The sequence below is a fragment of the Blennius ocellaris genome, assembly GCF_963422515.1.
Source record: "Blennius ocellaris genome assembly, chromosome: 18".
In the NCBI taxonomy this organism is placed as follows: domain Eukaryota; kingdom Metazoa; phylum Chordata; class Actinopteri; order Blenniiformes; family Blenniidae; genus Blennius; species Blennius ocellaris.
The window spans coordinates 24,324,640-24,352,583 of record NC_137667.1 but is presented as its reverse complement, the minus strand read 5'-3'; the positions used below and the strand labels follow the sequence as shown (position 1 = coordinate 24,352,583).

At 50.0% G+C, this 27,944-nt stretch overlaps 1 protein-coding gene across 1 annotated transcript in view; it reads right to left on the bottom strand.

Annotated features, from left to right (window-relative positions):
• Positions 1–656: 656 nt before the first annotated feature.
• flvcr1 (FLVCR choline and heme transporter 1) overlaps positions 657–27,944 on the bottom strand; it is a 33,218-nt gene continuing 5,930 nt past the window's right edge. Inside the window, exons 4-10 of the mRNA XM_080514476.1 lie at positions 27,443–27,510; positions 18,925–19,028; positions 18,479–18,589; positions 7,226–7,331; positions 3,754–3,865; positions 3,596–3,663; positions 657–1,278 (exon numbers count right to left, since the gene is read on the bottom strand). Coding sequence (XP_080370602.1) covers positions 1,195–1,278; positions 3,596–3,663; positions 3,754–3,865; positions 7,226–7,331; positions 18,479–18,589; positions 18,925–19,028; positions 27,443–27,510 — 653 coding nt within the window. The 3' untranslated portion in view covers positions 657–1,194. The remainder of the gene's footprint in view (positions 1,279–3,595; positions 3,664–3,753; positions 3,866–7,225; positions 7,332–18,478; positions 18,590–18,924; positions 19,029–27,442; positions 27,511–27,944) is intronic.

The following is a 27,944-nucleotide window of genomic DNA, read 5'->3' as shown; positions in this document are numbered from 1 at the left end:
CACACACTCTTTCAGAACTTTGTTGTGTTCGTCAGTAAGTTTCACAGTTTAATCAGAAGAGTTTAGAGTGTATCAGGGAGCGCGCGCACACACACACCCACACAAACGCACACACTGGACACAGTTGGATTGTTATCATGGTAAGTGGCACCTTTAAAATAAATAAATGCATTTAGTTGCATTTTTGTATGTTTGTTATGCAGAGTTTTCAAAAATGTGTGTTTTCAAAAACGCTCTGAGTCCATCTCCTTGGAAACAGGGCTAAAGTTGTGTTTTCCTCTGTTTCCATGGAGACAGAGTTGGAGTGTTGTTGAAAAGTTGCATTTTCACAATTTTGCAATTTCATTTCCAGCGATACCCGAAATGCAAGTAAAGTATTACTTGAAAACATTGTAGTGCAACGGGCCTGAAGGCCCCTGCAGCTCTTATAAGAACAAGAAGAAAAGTTGGGCAGTGACGTCAGTCAGCTGCCGAACAAAAGGCTTTTTCTGCAGGAGATTCATCCTCCGTGAAGAAGCTGTCAAACTCGTAGACCACGCCCCCCTCACGGCAGGCACACATTTCAACGGCACAGCTTATTTCTCACTTCCAATGTTTTCAGAAACACATTTCTCTGAACTGTTTCAGTAATAAAAGAGTTTGTGTCTGAGCCGCCATGTTGGTCTGGTTTGAACTGAAGGAGCTGAGTGATGCGTTCAGGTGCATTATGTAATCCCGCTTGCTGACATGTTAACGAGCTGCGGGACTCAGTAGCGAGGTTACAAGCTAAATATGATTAAAATATGACTGCCCAACGTTCTTCTTGTTCTTATGGAGGATGAATCAGCCTTTAGTCTTGGATTACTGAAACACGACAGTGACAATGTTTACATGGTGTTTTACAACTGCAAATCATCGAAGGATAATAATTCAAGTAAACTCAGGAAACGTTGGCCCAGCGCCATGAAAACAATCACAGAAGTCATCCAGTAGAGAATCAGGAAATCTGCATCTGAAAGCTTCTCTTTCAAAACTGCATTTTGGTACCACGACCACGGGAAGGACTTACAGCACGGGTAACGTGCCGTGAAAAGTTTTTCTGCCTACTTGTCCTTCCCCAGAAGAAATGTTTCCTCAGTGCGTCCACAGAACGTCTGAATGAGTCAGTGTTGATCTCCGTCCTCGCTCTGTCTCCAGGTTCCCCTGCTCAGCGGGTCAGAGAGAAGTTTCTCTGGAGAAGCTGATGGACGGCTCCATCTTGACTCCATTGGTTTTTTCCCTGGGACACTCGGTGGAAAGCTACGAGAGAAATTTAGGGCTTCGTTAGGAAAACCATCCAGCAGGAACACTTTTCAACTTGATTGTTGATGAATATGAGCAGTAAATTCTTCCTGTCCATCTAAAGTTCTTTAAAAGATTGACCAGTTTTAGGTTCAACATGATACCAATTCTATCCTGAGTGGGCTGGGCTGGTAAAATAAACTCCTCAAAAATGCACCTTTTAACCAGAGTAAATGCTGACTGGAGAAGATTGCAGGGCGTTTTGGCACATTTTTGGAGGGCGCTGCCCACACATTTTGTTGCATGGCTCATTCTGGGAAAGCCTGATCATTACAAGTTATACCACATTGTAAAGGTCATCAGCCTTTCTAATGATATGTTGGAAAGGCCAATTAGTTCTGTTAAAACAGAAATAATTGAGTGACATAATGTTTCCAAACCTTTAATGTTATTTTAAAGTCTTTCTTTGTCGAGTACACATGATGAAAATGTTGATAGTGTTAGGTACACCAACCATGAATGAGTGGATTGACCTGATTTATTTATTTATATATAAGAGAGAAAGAGCTCAACATGAAGCCAAATTTAATGAAACCCTCTGGTGCAAAATGTTGCAGTGAAATATTCAAATGTCTTGGAGCTGTTGCATTCTGGGTGTTTTACAAACGCCCCCTGGCAGTATGGCTTTGAGTCTAATGTTAGTTTGATAACTTTCATGGCAGCGTCTCCAATATCTCACCGTAAGTGTCACTATTGTGTCGCGAATCTGAAGAATTTGTTAAGAAAAAAAATCTATGTTTTCTTAAAGATTGGCCAGTTTGCTAGGTGGTTTAGACCAGTGTTTTTCAACCACTTTGCCGTGTAGTCAGGTGTGCCGTGGGAATCTATCCAATTTCACATTTTTTTCTAAAAAAGCATTTGCTCTCATGTGAGAGCAGTGTGCAGAGTAATCATGTATAAATACTGTGGCGAGCGCCGCGGGAGAATTGCTCTGAGTCTAGTTTCTTTTTCTGCCAGCTGATCACCAGAGGCTCTTATTTTGACATGAACAAACGTAACTTGAACTTCATAACAGGAAGACACTCCACACAACACATTTCTCACTCATGGTTGCACACCAACATCCAACAAACCAAACTAGACGAAATAATGAACTATCTGAACCGAGGAACAAAAACACAACACAAGCACAAATCAACACACACAACAGCCCCAACAATAACCCTCAATAACCTCCGGCAACACATAACCTGAACTCCCATCATGCCCTGCAACTCCGTGATCGCGACAATACTCTTCGCCAATAGATGGCAGCACAGAACTTTGCCAGTGAAATCGAAACTTAACAGACGTCAGTGTGGTTAATCACCACCACCTGCGGCTGCTCCCATCTTGTATCAAAGTACTGTGTCAGTAGCAGTGATGGAGAAGTTTTTGAAAAGGAAGAATGTGAACCAGGATCTCAGCTCTTCATCCATCAGGTCCAGGTTTCACACTGACGGAGTGAAAATTAAAAAAAAGAAATTGGGAAATACTTTTTTTCTGTATTTATTTGATTCCTGTTGATAAAGCATTGATGAGAATGACTTTATATTGTTATATAGGCTACAGAATTTCAAATTTTAACATTTTCGGCTGGTGTTGTGCCTCCAGATTTTTCCAAAGAAAAAAGTGTGCCTTGGCTCAAAAAGGTTGAAAAACACTGGTTTAGAGGATTGGAGCCTCTTGGGGGCCGGTTCTGGCCCACAGGCCTTATTTTTGACACCCCTACTTTATACTGTCAGTCAGCAACTTCTTATCTTTGATATTGTGGCCTTTCAGTGGAAATTCTAACATTACAGGTACCCGGAACCACTGCTTGAGGAACTCCAGTACCTAAATTCAAGCTTGTGTTGAGGGAAGAACGGTGTGAATGAACTCAGCAGGATGGTGGGAAGGTGGCAATCAAGTTTCAAACAGATTTATATTGCACGATGTGGTGGGGACACAGAGGCTTTGTTTCCATCTGACAAGACGCTCTGCTCTGGGGGGGGGGGGGCAGAGGACAGTTCAAGAATCTGTCTCAGCTGAAGGTCACATGACGCCGGCAGCAGGAAAAACAGCGAGTTAAGAATAAATGCTGTCGTCTTCAAAGGCCAAAGGACGAAGAAGAGCTACAGCATCGTGGGGGAAAGAGACTTTAATCAGTAACTGCATGTTGGAAAGTGTCTTCCTTATTATACAACCTTTGGATTCTGGTATGTCAAACCTTGTCTTATCTGGATGTTAGCTGAAGTTCCATCAAGCGGAAGATGCTCCATAATGTGGATGTTAGTTAAGTTCCATTAGCACTTACTGCTTGAAGGTGGTTGCTATCTGCTGCCATGTTGATGTTGTGTCTTTTCAGTTCCGATTTGATTAAGGCTGAAACATACACAACAACCACAACAATAAAACATGACATTTATCATTTGATTTGTCTAATGAGACCCACAGTCACAACATAGAGCCTACCAGTGAGCAGCACTCCCAGGAAGATCCAAGCACACAGGAAGAGATTTCCAGCCAGTGGATTGTAGTCCGTGGTCAGTTTTCCTTGAATCAGAGTGAAAATGATTCCAAATATCTGCAACCCAACCCACAAGCAGCAAGTAAGGAAACTGATCAAAACTGCACACAGGGTCAACAATACAATACAATACAGTAGTATGTATCCCCGAGAGCAGGGTGCTCAACCACGGTCCTAGAGGGCCCCTGCCCTCCATGTTTTAGTCACGTCCTGCTTTAGTATACCTGAATCTAGTGCTCATGTCATCACCAAGGTTGTGAAAAAGCCCAATAACGAGCCCCTCATTGCAATCAGGGAAGGGGCTAAACCCTGCAGGACGCCGGCCCCCCAGGATCAAGGTTGGACACTCCTGCTCCAGGGCCTTGATTACATGACAATGTTTTCACGTGAAAACTACATCTTTGTGGAAACATGGAACTTTTTGAAAACAATTCAACCCCATCTTGGTGGAAAAGCAACTTTTTTTTTTTTTTTAAGTTGGGGGGGGGCAGTTTTTTTTTTTATTTTTTATAATCGTTTGGTCTCCATGGAAATGGGAAAAATGCAATGTTTTGAAAAAACTTAGGCTGAGTCTCCATGGAAACAGGAAGAACACAAGTTTTTGAAAACCCTCCAATCCTGTCTCCATGGAAACGGAGGGAAATGAAACTTTTGGAAAATGTTCTGACTCATCTTCATGGAAACAGGGAAGGGAAAAATGCAACATTTTGAAAATGCTCCAACTCTACCTCTGTGGAAATATAGAAAAATTTAACTTTTCTGGAATGCTGCTACTGTGCACCATGGATGGCAGCAATTAGTCATTTTCTGGACTGTGCTCGGAGCCACTGAAAACGCAACTTTTTGAAAAGACTTGCAATCCAACTTAGTCATCCATCTCATTGTTGATGTTTATAGCATATTGTTGTCTGCTGCATGTGTGTGTGGTTTCATTACAAAAACAAAGAATACCAGTGGGCCAACATGAAAACTACATCATTTTCAGCTTTTCTGACGCCTATTTCTCTGTAAAAAGACTTCATTATAAAAATGTTGAAGTGTAAATGTGAAACTTTTCTGAAACAAAAATGCACAAATTATGCATTTGCACTGAATCAGAATACATAAAGTAGAAACATGTTTCCTTCGTCCAGCAGCCACAATCGTTACTGACAACAGGTTTCAATCAGTTGCCGTCTCAAGATTTGTTTTGTTCCATCTGTGAAACATTGCAGATTGTTTTCTCCAAATGTGGCTTCATAGAGTCTAGGGAAGCGCCGATCCAGGTTTTTTTTCCACTTCCAATCCGATCCCGATACCACAATGTAGATATCTGCAGATACCGATACTATTCCGATACCTGAGCTTTGTTTGCTTTAATATTATTATCATTATTGTTGGTTTTACATGAGGCAGTAATAAACTCCTCTCTACAGTAAAGTATGAAATGTAGGAATGTTTGCATGTATTTTCTCAAAAGGCAACTTGAGGTTAGTAGAAGGTCAGAAAAGGAAGCAGTACAAAGTATTTTTGTTCCATGTGGACAATGTGGGGTCTGCGTGACGTCATCATCTCATAATAAACTAGTTCTGTCTCTAAAAGCTCTCAATCACTTTATTAATCCCTGGAGACATGCTTTAGCCACGCAGCACCAACAGAATGTCTCCAGTTCTAACGTAACTCCAACCATTGGGACTATTTTCATGGAGTTTAGTGTGGAGTAGGACGCAGCTTCACGGAGGTGTGAATCTCCTGCTGACAGTGGAGGAGCTGCTGTTCATTGTTTTGATGTCAGCTGTTCTCCTGGAGAGCTGGAGTTTTAAAATGCTGACGTCTCGCTGGTGTAGGGATTTCTTACTTTCCCAGTGTGGATTTCCCAATCCACACTGCAGCCAACCCCTATGGTAGCCTCTGTGGGTGGTGGGCACACAGGAGGAAGAGGAGGGGCCGGGCAACGTCTCTCCTCTCTTTCGATGTTTGTCCATGCGGTGTGTAGGGACTTCTTACCTCATATGGGTCACTAGGAACCATTTATGCTGTGGTTGGCTATCGATAATGATTAATAATTATCAAAGATAGTTATTAACTATGTTATTGGAATTTAATCTGATCTGTATCGGATAACTCAGAGCACCACCTGTCTTAACAGGAAATGATAACCAATTCAGTTATATCAGTCTCATAAGACATACTAAACAGTTACAATCAGATCAGACTCTGGGTGCTGGTCTCTGGCTCAGGGGAAGGTCTGACCCTCGCGGTCGGGTCAGCAGAGGAGTTGAGGAGCGAAGGCCCCTGGTTGCAGGCCTTTGGTGCTAGCTGTTTGCTAACATTGGGTGAGTTGCCTCCAGCAACCCACGTCCTCCATCGAAGAACCGGAGCAAAAGCAATTTGTGAGGGGAACTTCTCGGACGCAGCTCCTCCCTGGTGTTCACCGGGGAAGACTCGGGGCAAGACTCGGAGCCAGACTGGCTTGAGGAGTCTCTTCCAAAGGCTTTTGGTGAAGCTTGGGGGATTCGAAGGTGTTAAATCCTGAGAGCCTCACCCAATCGATGACTGGCTGAGTGCATGGGGGAAGTGTCTTTTGAGCAGAAAGCGGCAGGGATTTGCATAGGTCTGCCGTGGCAAAAGGTCCCCCCCACTGGGTGTGATGGTCAATCACATTCCTGGCTCCAAATTCATGTCATGACTGTGTATCGTTACAAATGAAAATTGTCTTTCCCTAGAAATGAACAAACTTTCCGTGGTATTGTGAGATCCCAACACTGGACAATGGCTTTGATAACATTCACATTGCTGCGTTGCTTTGATAACAGCCACGTTGCTGCGTTGCTTTGATAACAGCCACGCTGCTACGTTGCTTTGATAACAGCCACGTTGCTGCGTTGCTTTGATAACAGCCACGTTGCTGCGTTGCTTTGATAACAGCCACGCTGCTACGTTGCTTTGATAACAGCCACGCTGCTGTGTTGCTTTGATAACATCCACATCACTGCGTTGCTTTGATAACATCCATGTTGCTGCTTTGCTTTGATGACATCCACGTTGCTGCTTTGCGGCGTTTTGAGCGTAAAATCCATCCAAACAGCAACATGTTGTCATGAACAGTGTGATAGCACAGTGCTGTTACGTTAGCCTGTCAGCTGGCTGCAAACTGTAGAATGGATTTCCTGACTCAGTCCACGTCTCATTGAGACCCGCCTCCCTTCAGCAAATCCAGTCCACAGTTTGCAGCCAGCAACCAGAGCAGCGGCAGGGAAACACTGTGGAGTCGTTTCAGTAAAAAGTAAAGCAGACGAGGCTTCATGGATCAGAAATCTCTGCAGGTTGGATCGGACATTTCCGATCTGTGAATTATGTGGTATCAGAACCCGATACTGATACTGGATCAGACTGGCCCTGTCCCAAATAGAGTCCATACGCTGTAATCAGACTCACCTGAGCAAAAGCATTGAGGAGACCTGATGAAGTCGCTTCAGACTCTGGGTAGGTGATTTCAACCCCAAACTCAAATCCCAGCGGCAAGTAACCCGTCATGAAGAACCTGAAAGACACAAGGTGACAGTTTTATGGCTGAAGAAAATCAAATTAATCTCCCTCTTTGAGTTCATCAGGCTAATGTCTTTTTATCTCTCTTAATAATCTGAGACAAGACTAAACATTCAAAATCTTGAAGCCGTTGTCTTTGTTGACAGGTAAACACACCTTCAGCAGGTGTGTTTGAAGGTAAAACAGCTTGAGACCGAGCTTTCAGTGATTGTTTTGAATGCAAGTTATGAGAGTAACACAGCAGCCTGGAAGACAAGTCTGCAAATTCCACCATCTCTGTGGAAAAGTCAGGGTCAGGAGTCCAGCTTCTGGCTCATTTGTGAGGCCGTTTTGATCACAAAGTATAATTAACTCTACCTGTGATTAGTTTGCTTCCATAAAACCTATAGAACTCTATTAAAAATACTGGGTAAAAACTCATTGTTAGTTATATACTCAGGTTATATATGTTGGGATCTCACAAGACCACAGAAAGTTTGTTCATTTCTAGGGAAAGACAATTTTCATTTGTCATGATACACAGTCATGACATATGAATTCTGACCCAGGAATGTGATTGACCTTCATCACGCCCAGTGGGGGGGGACCTTTTGCCACAGCAGATCGTCCCCCACTTTCTGCTCAAAAGACACTTCCTCCATGCAATCAGCCAGTCACTGATTGGTTGAAGCTCTCAGGATTTGACACCTTCAAATCCACAAACCTTCAACAAAAAGCCTGCAAAGGTAGTCTTGCGGAGAGTCTTCTCCTGTGAACACCGGGGGGAGCTGCATCTCAACAGCTCCTCTCACTCAGCGGTAGCATACAGCTAACACTAGAGGCCTGCAACCAGGGGCCGTCACTCCTCAACTCCTTTGCTGATCTGACCACGAGGGAAAACCATCACAGGCCTGAGCAACCAGCTCCTCAGTCTGGACAAAAGGAACAACCAGGAGCTGCAAAGAAAGACTTCTGAATAGTCAACTCCATCTTCTTCTCTTCAGCCTGCAGAAGCAGCCAAACACAGTTAGCAGGAGGTGCTAACTACAGGAGAAGACACCAACTTCCTTCCAGTCAGGACAACAACTGAACTCCTTCAAGGAAGTGGTAACAACTGGGCTTTACCTGAGATTAGTTAAACCTGATGCTATGCATAGAACTGTTTAACTTTCATGAAGATGTGTTGGTTCTGTTACAGTGATTGAGTTCTATAGATAATGATATTAGGAGCAGTTATCAACCTGTAAACCAACGTTAGCTCTGCCACAGACACAGGGTTTGCATGCTAATCTTTGCTTTACTAACTAGTTAACTCACAATCCTACACATATCACATCAAAGACAACATCACACAGTAACTGAACACCATCTGATAACTCCAGACATTTTACAAACCAAGTCGCATTCACATAAACTCATTATAGAAATGGTCCTTTAGCAGAGACACACAGGAAGCAGACGCTAAAAATTAGCTTCCATGTTCCATTGTTCTCCCAGCACATGGTCGAGACTCAGGACAGAATTCCTGCTTTCTGATAACCTCCATTTGGAATGTAGTTTCTTGTGATCCGCCATCTTGTTTTGTAGTTCCATCACGTCTCACACACACTCCCTCCACCTCTCTCTCTCTCTCTCCACACACACACACCTACACACACCAAGCTGTATATAGGTAGTTATAATCTGTGTTTATTTGTTTTCATTGTTAATAAATATAATTTTTGGAATCATACTTGCTGTTTTATTAATGTGCACAAAGGTGAATGAAATGTCAACCTCTTCTGTGTCAAGAACTCCAAAATCCTTCAATCTTTACTGTTAATTCTGGTAATTGTAATTAATTTAACTATTAATTCAAATTCCTGATCAACTGTTTAGTATGTCTTATGAGACTGATAGAACTGAATTGGCTATCATTTCCTGTTACGACAGGTGGTGCTCCGAGGTAATCTGATACAGATCAGATTAAATTTCAATAACATAATTAATAATTATCTTTGATAATTATTAATCATTATCGATATCCAACCACAACAGAAATGGTTCCTAGTGACCCATATGAGGTAAGAAATCCCTACACACCGCATGGACAAACATCGAAAGAGAGGAGAGACGTTGCCCGGCCCCTCCTCTTCCTCCTGTGTGCCCACCACCCACAGAGGCTACCATAGGGGTTGGCTGCAGTGTGGATTGGGTGGCAGTCGATGGCAAGGGCCTCGATGACCCGAATACCCGGACACAGAATCTGGTTTTCGGGACATGGAACGTGACCTCGCTGGGGAGGAAGGAGCCCGAGCTTGTGCGAGAGTTTGAGAGATATTGTCTAGATATAGTCGGGCTCACCTCCACTCACAGCTGGGATGCTGGAACCCAGCTCTTTGACAGGGATCGGCTTTTTGCAGATGATGTGGTTCTGCTGGCTTCATCAAGCCTGGACCTTCAGCGTGCTCTGGTGCGGTTCGCAGCCGACTGTGAAGCAACTGGAATGAGGATCAGCACCTCTAAATCCAAGGCCATGGTTCTCGACCAGAAAAAGGTGGCTTGCCCCCTTCAGGTCGGTGGAGTGCCCTTGTCCGAAGTGGAGGAGTTCAAGTATCTCGTGGTCTTGTTCATGAGTGGGGGGAAGATGGAGCGTGAGATCGACAGGCGGATCGGTACAGCGTCTGCAGTTATGCGGACGTTGTATCGGTCCGTCGTGGTGAAGAAGGAGCTGAGCCAAAAGGTGAAGCTCTCGATTTACCGGTCGATCTTTGTTCCGACCCTCACCTATGGTCATGAACTATGGGTCATGACCGAAAGAACGAGATCCCGTATACAAGTGGCTGAAATGAGCTTCCTCCGTAGGGTGGCTGGGCGTACCCTTAGAGATAGGGTGAGGAGCTCAGCCACCAGGGAGGAGCTCGGAGTAGAGCCGCTGCTCCTCCACATCGAGAGGAGCCAGCAGAGGTGGCTCGGGCACCTGTTTCGGATGCCCCCCGGACGCCTCCCTAGGGATGTGTTCCGGGCATGTCCCTCCGGTAGGAGGCCTCAGGGCAGACCCAGGACACGCTGGAGGGACTATGTCTCATGGCTGGCCTTGGAACACCTTGGGGTGCCACCGGAGGAGCTGGAGGAAGTGTCTGAAGTGTCAAAGGTGGGGACTGTCAGTTCGGGAAACTCAACTAGACGCCACTGGTACACATCCCCTGGAGCTAAGATATTAGCGAGGGACACCGCTTCCCCCTTCCCCAAAGTGCAGGAGAAGGAGGAGAACACCGGAGCTGGGAGTTGACGTAGAAACTGGTGGATGAACAGGAACTCCCGTGTCCCCCGATCCCCGAAGCGCCAACATGTTCTCCATTAGCTCCGTGGGTTTTCTGTCTCTCAAGCCATTGAGAGACAGGAAACGCTCAGCTCGCTCGGTGTCGGACAGCTGGAATAGCCGCAGGAGTTGAGTTTTGAGGGCGGCATACTTTCCTTGCCCTGGCGGGTCCCGAAGCCGCCCCATCACTCGGCGGGTGGTGGAAGAGTCCAGAGCTGCGACGACGTGGAAATAGCCTTGATGTGCTGGAACCACGGTTCCGGATGATGTGGCCAAAACTCAGGTAATCTGACAGCCGCGGCATACACAACGGGCGCTCCGGCCCCCGCGCCGCCGGGGACTGCACTGCTGCTGGCTTCTAACCCTAACCCTAACCCACTCCATTCTGTTTGGGAGAACCTCCCCCTCAGGTGCACACCACAATATCAAGAAAATGTTTAATATTTCACTCATTTCAGAAAGTCAAACCCATATATGATATAGGCTGAAGACACAGAGTGAAATATTTCAAGCCTTTATTTCTTGAAATGTTGATTATGGCTTACAGGAGTAAGAAAACCTAAAATTCAGTGTCTCGGAAAATTAAAATATCACATAAGATAAAGAAAAAAATTATGTTCTAAGCAGAAATGTCAGGCTTCTGAAAAGTCTCTAAATTTCTATGCACTCAATCCTTTTGCATTAATGAGTGCGTCTTAGCGGCGTAGCCTGGAGGCCATCAACCTGTGGCACTGCATCTTAGCAGTGTGGCCTGGAGGTCACCAACCTGTGGCACTGCATCTTAGCAGCGTAGCCTGGAGGTCACCAACCTGTGGCACTGTGTCTTAGCGGCGTGGCCTGGAGGCCATCAACCTGTGGCACTGTGTCTTAGCGGCGTAGCCTGGAGGCCATCAACCTGTGGCACTGCATCTTAGCAGCGTAGCCTGGAGGTCACCAACCTGTGGCACTGCATCTTAGCAGCGTAGCCTGGAGGCCATCAACCTGTGGCACTGCATCTTAGCAGCGTGGCCTGGAGGCCATCAACCTGTGGCACTGCATCTTAGCAGCGTAGCCTGGAGGCCATCAACCTGTGGCACTGTGTCTTAGCGGCGTGGCCTGGAGGCCATCAACCTGTGGCACTGTGTCTTAGCGGCGTAGCCTGGAGGCCATCAACCTGTGGCACTGCATCTTAGCAGCGTAGCCTGGAGGTCACCAACCTGTGGCACTGCATCTTAGCAGCGTAGCCTGGAGGCCATCAACCTGTGGCACTGCATCTTAGCAGCGTGGCCTGGAGGCCATCAACCTGTGGCACTGCATCTTAGCAGCGTAGCCTGGAGGTCATCAACCTGTGGCACTGTGTCTTAGCAGCGTGGCCTGGAGGCCATCAACCTGTGGCACTGCATCTTAGCAGCGTAGCCTGGAGGCCATCAACCTGTGGCACTGTGTCTTAGCGGCGTGGCCTGGAGGCCATCAACCTGTGGCACTGTGTCTTAGCGGCGTGGCCTGGAGGCCATCAACCTGTGGCACTGCATCTTAGCAGCGTGGCCTGGAGGCCATCAACCTGTGGCACTGTGTCTTAGCGGCGTGGCCTGGAGGCCATCAACCTGTGGCACTGTGTCTTAGCGGCGTGGCCTGGAGGCCATCAACCTGTGGCACTGTGTCTTAGCAGCGTAGCCTGGAGGCCATCAACCTGTGGCACTGTGTCTTAGCAGCGTAGCCTGGAGGCCATCAACCTGTGGCACTGTGTCTTAGCGGCGTGGCCTGGAGGTCACCAACCTGTGGCACTGCATCTTAGCAGTGTGGCCTGGAGGTCATCAACCTGTGGCACTGTGTCTTAGCGGCGTGGCCTGGAGGTCATCAACCTGTGGCACTGCATCTTAGCAGTGTGGCCTGGAGGCCATCAACCTGTGGCACTGCATCTTAGCAGTGTGGCCTGGAGGCCATCAACCTGTGGCACTGTGTCTTAGCAGCGTGGCCTGGAGGCCATCAACCTGTGGCACTGCATCTTAGCAGTGTGGCCTGGAGGCCATCAACCTGTGGCACTGTGTCTTAGCAGCGTGGCCTGGAGGCCATCAACCTGTGGCACTGTGTCTTAGCAGCGTGGCCTGGAGGCCATCAACCTGTGGCACTGCATCTTAGCAGTGTGGCCTGGAGGCCATCAACCTGTGGCACTGCATCTTAGCAGCGTGGCCTGGAGGCCATCAACCTGTGGCACTGTGTCTTAGCAGCGTGGCCTGGAGGCCATCAACCTGTGGCACTGCATCTTAGCAGTGTGGCCTGGAGGCCATCAACCTGTGGCACTGTGTCTTAGCAGCGTGGCCTGGAGGTCATCAACCTGTGGCACTGCATCTTAGCAGCGTGGCCTGGAGGCCATCAACCTGTGGCACTGCATCTTAGCAGTGTGGCCTGGAGGCCATCAACCTGTGGCACTGCATCTTAGCAGTGTGGCCTGGAGGTCATCAACCTGTGGCACTGTGTCTTAGCGGCGTGGCCTGGAGGTCATCAACCTGTGGCACTGCATCTTAGCAGTGTGGCCTGGAGGCCATCAACCTGTGGCACTGCATCTTAGCAGTGTGGCCTGGAGGCCATCAACCTGTGGCACTGTGTCTTAGCAGCGTGGCCTGGAGGCCATCAACCTGTGGCACTGCATCTTAGCAGTGTGGCCTGGAGGCCATCAACCTGTGGCACTGTGTCTTAGCAGCGTGGCCTGGAGGTCATCAACCTGTGGCACTGCATCTTAGCAGTGTGGCCTGGAGGCCATCAACCTGTGGCACTGCATCTTAGCAGTGTGGCCTGGAGGCCATCAACCTGTGGCACTGTGTCTTAGCAGCGTGGCCTGGAGGTCATCAACCTGTGGCACTGCATCTTAGCAGTGTGGCCTGGAGGCCATCAACCTGTGGCACTGTGTCTTAGCAGCGTGGCCTGGAGGCCATCAACCTGTGGCACTGTGTCTTAGCAGTGTGGCCTGGAGGTCATCAACCTGTGGCACTGTGTCTTAGCGGCGTGGCCTGGAGGCCATCAACCTGTGGCACTGCATCTTAGCAGTGTGGCCTGGAGGCCATCAACCTGTGGCACTGCATCTTAGCAGTGTGGCCTGGAGGCCATCAACCTGTGGCACTGTGTCTTAGCAGCGTGGCCTGGAGGCCATCAACCTGTGGCACTGCATCTTAGCAGTGTGGCCTGGAGGCCATCAACCTGTGGCACTGTGTCTTAGCAGCGTGGCCTGGAGGTCATCAACCTGTGGCACTGCATCTTAGCAGTGTGGCCTGGAGGCCATCAACCTGTGGCACTGCATCTTAGCAGTGTGGCCTGGAGGCCATCAACCTGTGGCACTGTGTCTTAGCAGCGTGGCCTGGAGGTCATCAACCTGTGGCACTGCATCTTAGCAGTGTGGCCTGGAGGCCATCAACCTGTGGCACTGTGTCTTAGCAGCGTGGCCTGGAGGCCATCAACCTGTGGCACTGTGTCTTAGCAGCGTGGCCTGGAGGCCATCAACCTGTGGCACTGCATCTTAGCAGCGTAGCCTGGAGGTCACCAACCTGTGGCACTGCATCTTAGCAGTGTGGCCTGGAGGTCATCAACCTGTGGCACTGTGTCTTAGCGGCGTGGCCTGGAGGTCATCAACCTGTGGCACTGTGTCTTAGCGGCGTGGCCTGGAGGTCATCAACCTGTGGCACTGTGTCTTAGCGGCGTGGCCTGGAGGCCATCAACCTGTGGCACTGTGTCTTAGCAGCGTAGCCTGGAGGCCATCAACCTGTGGCACTGTGTCTTAGCGGCGTAGCCTGGAGGCCATCAACCTGTGGCACTGTGTCTTAGCAGTGTGGCCTGGAGGCCATCAACCTGTGGCACTGTGTCTTAGCAGTGTGACCTGGAGGTCATCAACCTGTGGCACTGCATCTTAGCAGCGTGGCCTGGAGGCCATCAACCTGTGGCACTGTGTCTTAGCGGCGTAGCCTGGAGGCCATCAACCTGTGGCACTGTGTCTTAGCGGCGTGGCCTGGAGGCCATCAACCTGTGGCACTGTGTCTTAGCAGTGTGGCCTGGAGGCCATCAACCTGTGGCACTGTGTTTTAGCAGCGTGGCCTGGAGGCCATCAACCTGTGGCACTGTGTCTTAGCAGCGTGGCCTGGAGGCCATCAACCTGTGGCACTGTGTCTTAGCAGTGTGGCCTGGAGGTCATCAACCTGTGGCACTGTGTCTTAGCAGCGTGGCCTGGAGGCCATCAACCTGTGGCACTGTGTCTTAGCAGCATAGCCTGGAGGCCATCAACCTGTGGCACTGTGTCTTAGCGGCGTGGCCTGGAGGCCATCAACCTGTGGCACTGTGTCTTAGCGGCGTGGCCTGGAGGCCATCATCCTGTGGCACTGTGTCTTAGCGGCGTGGCCTGGAGGCCATCAACCTGTGGCACTGTGTCTTAGCAGCGTAGCCTGGAGATCACCAACCTGTGGCACTGCATCTTAGCAGTGTGGCCTGGAGGTCATCAACCTGTGGCACTGTGTCTTAGCAGCGTGGCCTGGAGGCCATCAACCTGTGGCACTGTGTCTTAGCAGTGTGGCCTGGAGGTCATCAACCTGTGGCACTGCATCTTAGCAGCGTGGCCTGGAGGCCATCAACCTGTGGCACTGTGTCTTAGCGGCGTAGCCTGGAGGCCATCAACCTGTGGCACTGTGTCTTAGCGGCGTGGCCTGGAGGCCATCAACCTGTGGCACTGTGTCTTAGCAGTGTGGCCTGGAGGCCATCAACCTGTGGCACTGTGTCTTAGCAGCGTAGCCTGGAGGCCATCAACCTGTGGCACTGTGTCTTAGCAGCGTGGCCTGGAGGCCATCAACCTGTGGCACTGTGTCTTAGCGGCGTGGCCTGGAGGCCATCAACCTGTGGCACTGTGTCTTAGCAGCGTGGCCTGGAGGCCATCAACCTGTGGCACTGTGTCTTAGCAGCGTGGCCTGGAGGCCATCAACCTGTGGCACTGTGTCTTAGCAGCGTGGCCTGGAGGCCATCAACCTGTGGCACTGCATCTTAGCAGCGTGGCCTGGAGGCCATCAACCTGTGGCACTGCATCTTAGCAGCGTGGCCTGGAGGCCATCAACCTGTGGCACTGCATCTTAGCAGCGTGGCCTGGAGGCCATCAACCTGTGGCACTGCATCTTAGCAGCGTGGCCTGGAGGCCATCAACCTGTGGCACTGTGTCTTAGCGGCGTGGCCTGGAGGCCATCAACCTGTGGCACTGTGTCTTAGCAGCGTGGCCTGGAGGCCATCAACCTGTGGCACTGTGTCTTAGCAGCGTAGCCTGGAGGCCATCAACCTGTGGCACTGCATCTTAGCAGCGTGGCCTGGAGGCCATCAACCTGTGGCACTGTGTCTTAGCGGCGTAGCCTGGAGGCCATCAACCTGTGGCACTGTGTCTTAGCGGCGTAGCCTGGAGGCCATCAACCTGTGGCACTGTGTCTTAGCGGCGTGGCCTGGAGGTCATCAACCTGTGGCACTGTGTCTTAGCAGTGTGGCCTGGAGGCCATCAACCTGTGGCACTGTGTCTTAGCAGCGTGGCCTGGAGGCCATCAACCTGTGGCACTGTGTCTTAGCAGCGTGGCCTGGAGGCCATCAACCTGTGGCACTGTGTCTTAGCAGCGTGGCCTGGAGGCCATCAACCTGTGGCACTGTGTCTTAGCAGCATAGCCTGGAGGCCATCAACCTGTGGCACTGCATCTTAGCAGTGTGGCCTGGAGGTCATCAACCTGTGGCACTGTGTCTTAGCAGCGTGGCTTGGAGGCCATCAACCTGTGGCACTGTGTCTTAGCGGCGTGGCCTGGAGGCCATCATCCTGTGGCACTGTGTCTTAGCGGCGTGGCCTGGAGGCCATCAACCTGTGGCACTGCATCTTAGCAGTGTGGCCTGGAGGCCATCAACCTGTGGCACTGCATCTTAGCAGTGTGGCCTGGAGGTCATCAACCTGTGGCACTGTGTCTTAGCAGCGTGGCTTGGAGGCCATCAACCTGTGGCACTGTGTCTTAGCAGCGTGGCCTGGAGGCCATCAACCTGTGGCACTGCATCTTAGCAGCGTAGCCTGGAGGCCATCAACCTGTGGCACTGTGTCTTAGCAGCGTAGCCTGGAGGCCATCAACCTGTGGCACTGTGTCTTAGCAGTGTGGCCTGGAGGCCATCAACCTGTGGCACTGTGTCTTAGCAGCGTGGCCTGGAGGCCATCAACCTGTGGCACTGTGTCTTAGCAGTGTGGCCTGGAGGCCATCAACCTGTGGCACTGTGTCTTAGCAGCGTGGCCTGGAGGCCATCAACCTGTGGCACTGTGTCTTAGCGGCGTGGCCTGGAGGCCATCAACCTGTGGCACTGTGTCTTAGCAGCGTAGCCTGGAGGCCATCAACCTGTGGCACTGTGTCTTAGCAGCGTAGCCTGGAGGCCATCAACCTGTGGCACTGTGTCTTAGCGGCGTGGCCTGGAGGCCATCAACCTGTGGCACTGTGTCTTAGCAGTGTGGCCTGGAGGCCATCAACCTGTGGCACTGTGTCTTAGCAGCGTGGCCTGGAGGCCATCAACCTGTGGCACTGTGTCTTAGCGGCGTGGCCTGGAGGCCATCAACCTGTGGCACTGTGTCTTAGCAGCGTAGCCTGGAGGCCATCAACCTGTGGCACTGTGTCTTAGCAGCGTAGCCTGGAGGCCATCAACCTGTGGCACTGTGTCTTAGCGGCGTGGCCTGGAGGCCATCAACCTGTGGCACTGTGTCTTAGCGGCGTGGCCTGGAGGCCATCAACCTGTGGCACTGCATCTTAGCAGTGTGGCCTGGAGGCCATCAACCTGTGGCACTGCATCTTAGCAGTGTGGCCTGGAGGTCATCAACCTGTGGCACTGTGTCTTAGCAGCGTGGCTTGGAGGCCATCAACCTGTGGCACTGTGTCTTAGCAGCGTAGCCTGGAGGCCATCAACCTGTGGCACTGTGTCTTAGCGGCGTGGCCTGGAGGCCATCAACCTGTGGCACTGTGTCTTAGCAGCGTAGCCTGGAGGCCATCAACCTGTGGCACTGTGTCTTAGCAGCGTAGCCTGGAGGCCATCAACCTGTGGCACTGTGTCTTAGCGGTGTGGCCTGGAGGCCATCAACCTGTGGCACTGTGTCTTAGCAGTGTGGCCTGGAGGCCATCAACCTGTGGCACTGTGTCTTAGCAGCGTGGCCTGGAGGCCATCAACCTGTGGCACTGTGTCTTAGCGGCGTGGCCTGGAGGCCATCAACCTGTGGCACTGTGTCTTAGCAGCGTAGCCTGGAGGCCATCAACCTGTGGCACTGTGTCTTAGCAGCGTAGCCTGGAGGCCATCAACCTGTGGCACTGTGTCTTAGCGGCGTGGCCTGGAGGCCATCAACCTGTGGCACTGTGTCTTAGCGGCGTGGCCTGGAGGCCATCAACATGCGTTGACTGTGGACTTCAGAAAACCCAGTGGAGCGACTCCAGTAGAGGAAATGGCAGCCAAGTCATCACAGACTAAGAAACGTCTGTCAAGATTGTTTAAAACAAACCGAGATCTATGTTTTCAAGAGGACCAGAGATTGCTTGTTAGCTCCAGGTCAGAGTTCGTGGTAATGTTGTCCAAACGAAACGGTTTTTCCCTGAAGAGAACTCTGGTCCAATAAGGGGAATACGAACACTCCCTGAAGTTACGTCAGGAGGATGATGCTCTAAAATCTGGATGTTAGTGTTAGAAGATGCTCTATAATCTGATGTTAGTGCTAGAAGTTGCTCTATAATCTAGATGTTCGTGTTAGAAGATGCTCTGTAATCTGGATGTTAGAGGAGGGAGATGCTCTATCATCTGGATGCTAGCTGAAGTTACACCAGTCAGGGTCAGTGTTCAGATTAACTAAATGCTGAGGACGCTCGTACCCGAGGACTCCCGCAGTGACGAAGACAAGGTAGATGTTGTCCAGGTCCAGGGTAAAGGTGAAAACCACCATGCCCACAAATGACAGGCCGTACACAACCAGAGTCGTCATTCTGTGAAAAGAGGAGCACAAACAAGACCAGATTCAGTCATTTGAGCTCATCAGAGATAAAGAATCATCTGTTTCTGTTCTTTCAACACTGATTAGTTAGAGACAGAAATTGTGGAGACACAATTAGCTTGATTAATTAACTTCTGCAAATAGGTATGGCCGTGGTGAAAACGGAAAACTTTCACTCTGTTTTGACCGTCTGTTTACAACTATCCAACAATGAGTTGAGGGAAACTTCTGTAATTATGACCGTGTAATAAATCTTTACTTCCGATCAGTTACGGGCAAAGGTTTATAGACAGGACTCCTGACAGTGTGTGTGGATAAGTTACATACTTGTACGTCTTTGTGTGATCCAGCCACAGGCCACAGAGGATGGAGCCCACCATCCCGGCAACCACCAGGGTCAGACCAATTCTCCCAGCATTCAACTCATGGTTCTGAGAGGAGACGAGGGGAGGGGAGGACAGAGAAGAGGAGGGGAGGAGATGGGAGGGGAGGGCAGTGGAAAGGAGCGGAGGAGAGGAGAGGAGAGGAGGGGAGACAAGGGGTGATGAGATGAGAGGAGAGGACAGGAGTGGAAAACCTCAGCTTACCAAAGGTCTTTTGTCTTCCTTCAGTCAGCACAGCTCAACACAAAGGCTCTCCTGACAGATGGACTGTCAGTCAGTCACATTAGTCATAAGCCAGTTGATGAGGTGAGGAGGGAGTTAAGGCCAATTCATACTCCATAAGAACAAGACGAAGGTTCGGCAGTGACATGTGCTGCTGAACAAAATTACGTCACTTCCTTTAGCGAGGTCCTTCTGGTCGAACAAATCTGTTTGGGCAGTGCCAACCATCATGGCCGAACTGTGTAGGAGCAGCACTACCGAGACTTCAACAGTGACGGGCGCTGCACACGCGTGTTCCAGCTTGCTAATCACTATCAGTCATATTTTAATCATAGTTAGCTTGTCGCTTCTGTGTCGTGATGCACCTGAACGCATCACTCAAAGCTGTCAGCTCCTTCAGTTAAAACCGGACAAACATCGCACTCGTACAAAAACTTTCTTTTATTACTGAAACAGTTCAGAAAAATGCATCTCTGACGGCACACGAGGTGACAAATTGTGCAGTTGAAAAGTTAAAACGCCGCTTCACAGACGTGTGGCTGCTGTGAGGGGGTGTGGCCTGCGAGTTTGGCAGCGTCTTGCGGAGTATGAATAGTCCTGCAGAAAAAGCCTTTTTTTCGGTAGCTTGCTGACGTCACTGCCGAAATTTCATCTTGTTCTTACAGCTTCAAAAAGAGAGTATACAGGGGCATGTACAGAGTAAGGCAGTAGGTGAGGTGAGGGGGGTGTTACAGAGTTGTCCGGGCAGTAGGTGAGGTGAGGGGGGTGTTACAGAGTTGTCCGGGCAGTAGGTGAGGTGAGGGGGGTGTTACAGAGTTGTCCGGGCAGTAGGTGAGGTGAGGGGGGTGTTACAGAGTTGTCCGGGCAGTAGGTGAGGTGAGGGGGGTGTTACAGAGTTGTCCGGGCAGTAGGTGAGGTGAGGGGGGTGTTACAGAGTTGTCCGGGCAGTAGATGAGGTGAGGGGGGTGTTACAGAGTTCTCCGGGCAGTAGGTGAGGTGAGGGGGGTGTTACAGAGTTGTCCGGGCAGTAGGTGAGGTGAGGGGGGTGTTACAGAGTTGTCCGGGCAGTAGGTGAGGTGAGGGGGGTGTTACAGAGTTCTCCGGGCAGTAGGTGAGGTGAGGGGGGTGTTACAGAGTTGTCCGGGCAGTAGGTGAGGTGAGGGGGGAGTTACAGAGTTCTCTGGGCAGTAGGTGAGGTGAGGGGGGTGTTACAGAGTTCTCCGGGCAGTAGGTGAGGTGAGGGGGGTGTTACAGAGTTGTCCGGGCAGTAGGTGAGGTGAGGGGGGTGTTACAGAGTTCTCTGGGCAGTAGGTGAGGTGAGGGGGGTGTTACAGAGTTCTCCGGGCAGTAGGTGAGGTGAGGGGGGTGTTACAGAGTTCTCTGGGCAGTAGGTGAGGTGAGAGGGGTGTTACAGAGTTCTCTGGGCAGTAGATGAGGTGAGAGGGGTGTTACAGAGTTCTCTGGGCAGTAGGTGAGGTGAGGGGGGTGTTACAGAGTTCTCCGGGCAGTACATGAGGTGAGGGGGGTGTTACAGAGTTCTCTGGGCAGTAGGTGAGGTGAGGGGGGTGTTACAGAGTTCTCTGGGCAGTAGGTGAGGTGAGAGGGGTGTTATAGAGTTCTCTGGGCAGTAGGTGAGGTGAGGGGGGTGTTACAGAGTTCTCTGGGCAGTAGGTGAGGTGAGGGGGGTGTTACAGAGTTCTCTGGGCAGTAGGTGAGGTGAGGGGGGAGTTACAGAGTTCTCTGGGCAGTAGGTGAGGTGAGGGGGGTGTTACAGAGTTCTCTGGGCAGTAGGTGAGGTGAGGGGGGTGTTACAGAGTTCTCCGGGCAGTAGGTGAGGTGAGGGGGGTGTTACAGAGTTCTCTGGGCAGTAGGTGAGGTGAGGGGGGTGTTACAGAGTTCTCTGGGCAGTAGATGAGGTGAGAGGGGTGTTACAGAGTTCTCTGGGCAGTAGATGAGGTGAGAGGGGTGTTACAGAGTTCTCTGGGCAGTAGGTGAGGTGAGAGGGGTGTTACAGAGTTCTCTGAGCAGTAGGTGAGGTGAGGGGGGTGTTACAGAGTTCTCCGGGCAGTACATGAGGTGAGGGGGGTGTTACAGAGTTCTCTGGGCAGTACATGAGGTGAGGGGGGAGTTACAGAGTTCTCTGGGCAGTAGGTGAGGTGAGGGGGGTGTTACAGAGTTCTCTGGGCAGTAGGTGAGGTGAGGGGGGTGTTACAGAGTTCTCTGGGCAGTACATGAGGTGAGGGGGGAGTTACAGAGTTCTCTGGGCAGTAGGTGAGGTGAGAGGGGTGTTACAGAGTTCTCTGGGCAGTAGGTGAGGTGAGGGGGGTGTTACAGAGTTCTCTGGGCAGTAGGTGAGGTGAGAGGGGTGTTACAGAGTTCTCTGGGCAGTAGGTGAGGTGAGGGGGGTGTTACAGAGTTCTCTGGGCAGTAGGTGAGGTGAGAGGGGTGTTACAGAGTTCTCTGGGCAGTAGGTGAGGTGAGGGGGGTGTTACAGAGTTCTCCGGGCAGTAGGTGAGGTGAGAGGGGTGTTACAGAGTTCTCCGGGCAGTAGATGAGGTGAGGGGGGTGTTACAGAGTTCTCTGGGCAGTAGGTGAGGTGAGGGGGGTGTTACAGAGTTCTCTGGGCAGTAGATGAGGTGAGAGGGGTGTTACAGAGTTCTCCGGGCAGTAGGTGAGGTGAGAGGGGTGTTACAGAGTTCTCTGGGCAGTAGGTGAGGTGAGAGGGGTGTTACAGAGTTCTCCGGGCAGTAGATGAGGTGAGGGGGGTGTTACAGAGTTCTCTGGGCAGTAGGTGAGGTGAGGGGGGTGTTACGGAGTTCTCTGGGCAGTAGATGAGGTGAGAGGGGTGTTACAGAGTTCTCTGGGCAGTAGGTGAGGTGAGAGGGGTGTTACAGAGTTCTCCGAGCAGTAGGTGAGGTGAGGGGGGTGTTACAGAGTTCTCCGGGCAGTACTTGAGGTGAGGGGGGAGTTACAGAGTTCTCCGGGCAGTAGGTGAGGTGAGGGGGGTGTTACAGAGTTCTCCGGGCAGTAGGTGAGGTGAGAGGGGTGTTGCAGAGTTCTCCGGGCAGTAGATGAGGTGAGGGGGGTGTTACAGAGTTCTCCGGGCAGTAGGTGAGGTGAGGGGGGAGTTACAGAGTTCTCCGGGCAGTAGGTGAGGTGAGGGGGGTGTTACAGAGTTCTCCGGGCAGTTGATGAGGTGAGGGGGGAGTTACAGAGTTCTCCGGGCAGTAGGTGAGGTGAGGGGGGAGTTACAGAGTTCTCCGGGCAGTACATGAGGTGAGGGGGGAGTTACAGAGTTCTCCGGGCAGTACATGAGGTGAGGGGGGTGTTACAGAGTTCTCTGGGCAGTACATGAGGTGAGGGGGGTGTTACAGAGTTCTCTGGGCAGTAGGTGAGGTGAGGGGGGTGTTACAGAGTTCTCCGGGCAGTAGGTGAGGTGAGGGGGGTGTTACAGAGTTCTCCGGGCAGTAGGTGAGGTGAGGGGGGTGTTACAGAGTTCTCCGGGCAGTAGGTGAGGTGAGGGGGGAGTTACAGAGTTCTCTGGGCAGTAGGTGAGGTGAGGGGGGAGTTACAGAGTTCTCCGGGCAGCACATGAGGTGAGGGGGGAGTTACAGAGTTCTCCGGGCAGCACATGAGGTGAGGGGGGAGTTACAGAGTTGTCCGGGCAGCACATGAGGTGAGGGGGGAGTTACAGAGTTCTCCGGGCAGTAGATGAGGTGAGGGGGGAGTTACAGAGTTCTCCGGGCAGTACATGAGGTGAGGGGGGAGTTACAGAGTTCTCCGGGCAGTAGATGAGGTGAGGGGGGAGTTACAGAGTTCTCTGGGCAGTAGGTGAGGTGAGGGGGGTGTTACAGAGTTCTCCGGGCAGTAGATGAGGTGAGGGGGGTGTTACAGAGTTCTCCGGGCAGTAGATGAGGTGAGGGGGGTGTTACAGAGTTCTCCGGGCAGTAGATGAGGTGAGGGGGGAGTTACAGAGTTCTCCGGGCAGTAGATGAGGTGAGGGGGGAGTTACAGAGTTCTCCGGGCAGTACATGAGGTGAGGGGGGAGTTACAGAGTTCTCCGGGCAGTAGATGAGGTGAGGGGGGAGTTACAGAGTTCTCCGGGCAGTAGATGAGGTGAGGGGGGAGTTACAGAGTTCTCCGGGCAGTAGATGAGGTGAGGGGGGAGTTACAGAGTTCTCCGGGCAGTAGATGAGGTGAGGGGGGAGTTACAGAGTTCTCCGGGCAGTAGATGAGGTGAGGGGGGAGTTACAGAGTTCTCCGGGCAGTAGGTGAGGTGAGGGGGGAGTTACAGAGTTCTCCGGGCAGTACATGAGGTGAGGGGGGAGTTACAGAGTTCTCCGGGCAGTAGATGAGGTGAGGGGGGAGTTACAGAGTTCTCTGGGCAGTAGATGAGGTGAGGGGGGAGTTACAGAGTTCTCTGGGCAGTAGATGAGGTGAGAGGGGAGTTACAGAGTTCTCTGGGCAGTAGATGAGGTGAGAGGGGAGTTACAGAGTTCTCTGGGCAGTACATGAGGTGAGGGGGGTGTTACAGAGTTCTCTGGGCAGTAGATGAGGTGAGAGGGGAGTTACAGAGTTCTCCGGGCAGTAGATGAGGTGAGGGGGGAGTTACAGAGTTCTCCGGGCAGTAGATGAGGTGAGGGGGGTGTTACAGAGTTCTCTGGGCAGTAGGTGAGGTGAGGGGGGTGTTACAGAGTTCTCCGGGCAGTAGATGAGGTGAGGGGGGTGTTACAGAGTTCTCCGGGCAGTAGATGAGGTGAGGGGGGTGTTACAGAGTTCTCCGGGCAGTAGATGAGGTGAGGGGGGAGTTACAGAGTTCTCCGGGCAGTAGATGAGGTGAGGGGGGAGTTACAGAGTTCTCCGGGCAGTAGGTGAGGTGAGGGGGGAGTTACAGAGTTCTCCGGGCAGTACATGAGGTGAGGGGGGAGTTACAGAGTTCTCCGGGCAGTAGATGAGGTGAGGGGGGAGTTACAGAGTTCTCCGGGCAGTAGATGAGGTGAGGGGGGAGTTACAGAGTTCTCCGGGCAGTAGATGAGGTGAGGGGGGAGTTACAGAGTTCTCCGGGCAGTAGATGAGGTGAGGGGGGAGTTACAGAGTTCTCCGGGCAGTAGATGAGGTGAGGGGGGAGTTACAGAGTTCTCCGGGCAGTAGGTGAGGTGAGGGGGGAGTTACAGAGTTCTCCGGGCAGTACATGAGGTGAGGGGGGAGTTACAGAGTTCTCCGGGCAGTAGATGAGGTGAGGGGGGAGTTACAGAGTTCTCTGGGCAGTAGATGAGGTGAGGGGGGAGTTACAGAGTTCTCTGGGCAGTAGATGAGGTGAGAGGGGAGTTACAGAGTTCTCTGGGCAGTAGATGAGGTGAGAGGGGAGTTACAGAGTTCTCTGGGCAGTAGGTGAGGTGAGGGGGGTGTTACAGAGTTCTCCGGGCAGTAGATGAGGTGAGGGGGGTGTTACAGAGTTCTCCGGGCAGTAGATGAGGTGAGGGGGGTGTTACAGAGTTCTCCGGGCAGTAGATGAGGTGAGGGGGGAGTTACAGAGTTCTCCGGGCAGTAGATGAGGTGAGGGGGGAGTTACAGAGTTCTCCGGGCAGTAGGTGAGGTGAGGGGGGAGTTACAGAGTTCTCCGGGCAGTACATGAGGTGAGGGGGGAGTTACAGAGTTCTCCGGGCAGTAGATGAGGTGAGGGGGGAGTTACAGAGTTCTCCGGGCAGTAGATGAGGTGAGGGGGGAGTTACAGAGTTCTCCGGGCAGTAGATGAGAGATAAATGTTTTATGAGTTCAAGTCGAGGTCTGAGTGCAGCTCTGATTCCTTTTCTGTCAGGAGGGACTGGAAGAGGAAGACGAGCACGCTGGTGTAGGAGGACCACTGAACTCTCTGTTCTTTTACCCTGGTGTGTGGGTGTGTGTGTGGGTGTGTGTGTGTGTGTGTGTGTGTGTGTGTGTGTGTGTGTGTGTGTGTGTGTGTGTGTGTGTGTGCGCACAGTGTTCTCATGAGCAGCAGGAATGCGTGAAAGCAGCTCATAAACTGAGCTCTGTCTCTCTCCCTGTCTCCCATATGAATGCTAAAAGCTACCAAAATGTTAAAGCTAAAGTCACAACATGAATGCTAAAATCACAATATGAATAATAAAGTCATAACATGAATGCTAAAGCCACTAAAGAAATGCTAAAGCCACAACAACAAATGTAAATGCCAATGCTGTAACATGAATGCTTAAGCTGCAATGTGAATGCTAAAGCTACAACACGAATGCTCAAGCTGTAATATGAATGCTAAATCTGCAACATTAATGCTAAAGCCACAAAACAAACCTTAAAGCCTCAACAACAAATGATAAAGCAGAAGTCATAACATTAACAGGGATAGAGCTTAATTTTTTTTCCTACGAGTTGAGTGGACTAGTGAGCATGCGTTGCACTAGTCCTGCACCCTGTGAAATATATTTTGTTAAACAAAAACAGTTTCATGTTATATTAAAATCATGATAGTAGAAATAACAATTTTTTTATTTTTTTTTAAATGCTACATTTTGTGTTGCAGGTACATCATTTCAGAGTTTTCTTCTCTTATGATGGATGGCAGAAAAGTAAAAAAAGGGATCAGAATATAGTCACCCCCTGTCTCCCTCATCACCTGCTGGGTGCCGACTTTGGCTTTTGCACTTTTGCTTAGGCAATGGCTTCTGCACATCATGCAGCAACAGCTTGAAGTTATCCAGTTGTTATAATTTTTATATGTACGAGAGTATACTACAGAATTAATCACTAGTTTAGGACATAAAATAAATTGTAGTGTAGTATCATACATTAAATGATATTATTCAGTGAATAGAGTACACCAATAAAAAGACACAAAACTGATGTATGACATAGTCCAGTAATGTATAACACAAACTGACAAAATGTGTATCCAGTTTGTTGTCGCTAAAATATTTTGAAAAGTATTGAAGCACAATTCATGAACATTCAAATGTTCTTATTTCAGATGTCTGATCAAGGGACAGCTTCAGGTATTTGCTCATCTACATTGCAGTAGGGAAGCACTGATCCAGGTTTTTTCACTTTCGATCCCGATACCCAAATTTGTATATCTGCCAATACCGATACGATTCTGATATAAGAGCTCCGTTTGCTTTAATATTATTATTATCATTATTGTTGACTTTAATAAGGCTGTAATAAATTCCTCTTTACAGTAAAGTATGAAATGTACAAATGTATTCTCTCAAAATACAGCTTGGAGTTAGTATAAGGTCAGAAAAGGAAGCAGTACAAAGTATTTTTGTTCCATTTGGACAATGTGGGGGTCTGCGTGACGTCATCATCTCATCATAGACGAGTTCTATCTTTAAAAACTCACAATCACTTAATTAATCCCTGGAGAAATTCTTTAGCAACGCAGCACAAACTGCAGTGTTTTCAACACAACATGAATTGTTGGGACTATTTTCAGGAACTTTAGCATGGAGTCTGACAGAGATGTGAATCGCCTGCTACCGCGGAGAAGCGAGCTGTTTTGTGCCGCGGTCAGCGCCATTCTCCTCGGTGAGCTGGTGTTTTAAAATGGTGACATCGAGCAGCAGAGTGTCCGCCTCACTGGACAACATACATCCACGTTGATGTGTTGCTCTGTGGTGTTTTGAGCGTAAAATACATTCAAACAGCGGACATGTCATCAAAATGTGGTTCGCTGCAATGCCACATCCCTAGCAGAGCAGCCGGCAGAGAAACACTTGTGTCGTCGTTGCAGCAACAGTGAAGCACAGACGACGCTTCATGGATCGTAAATCTCCGTAGGTTGGATTGGAAATTTCTAATTTTGCACTAGTCCCACGGACGAGCCATCGGAAATGTGTAGTAGATCATAGAAATACGTGCTAGTCTCGGACTGACGTTAAGATCGACCCCTGATTAATGCCAGAGTTCCACAACCCCCCCCAACACACACACACACACACACACACACACACACACACACACACACACACACACACACAAAACTATTGTATATTAAAACAATGGAATGCAAAAGCAAATAAAAAGTTTTCCCAAAATATTAATATAATAATTCAGTCACTAAAGCTCATAAATATATTGAGAAATAGTTGAAAGACAGAACAGTGAATCCAGTTAAATTTAAGAACAACTCACAAGTACAGGCAGTCATCAAGCAACATACTGAAGGACTGGAGAACGTGACTGCTAATGCTAATGCTAATGCTAATGCTTCAGGTGGCGTTTACCTGATAGCAGTGTGTGACCATCTGGTTGAGGAGAGTCGACACCGAATAGAAGGAGCCGGTCAAAATCCCTGGAGACACAAACGCAGATGAAGAGTGAGTGATATGCTGGATGGTAACTCAAAATAAAATAATAGTAATTGATTGTTCATGACATTCATAGACAGAATCTCAAATAAATCATTGCTTTGTTAGATTATCGTTAGTAGTGGGTGAGATGGCAAAAATATCACCGCAATTTTTTTGTAATAAAATCAGGACTTTATCACGATACATTTTACATTGATTTTTGAGATTAATTTGCAAGTTTCCGAAGAGTGCAACCAGACCGTTTCCCAATGTAAAGTATAGCCCAACAGAAAAAATAAAACACAATTTTGGCCTTTGGCTTTCTGAACATATTTCAATTTATACATAGGTACATCTCAAACAAGTAGAATATCATGAAAATGTTCAATATGTTTTGTCACTCACTTCAGAAAGTCAAAGATATCGGCTCATGACA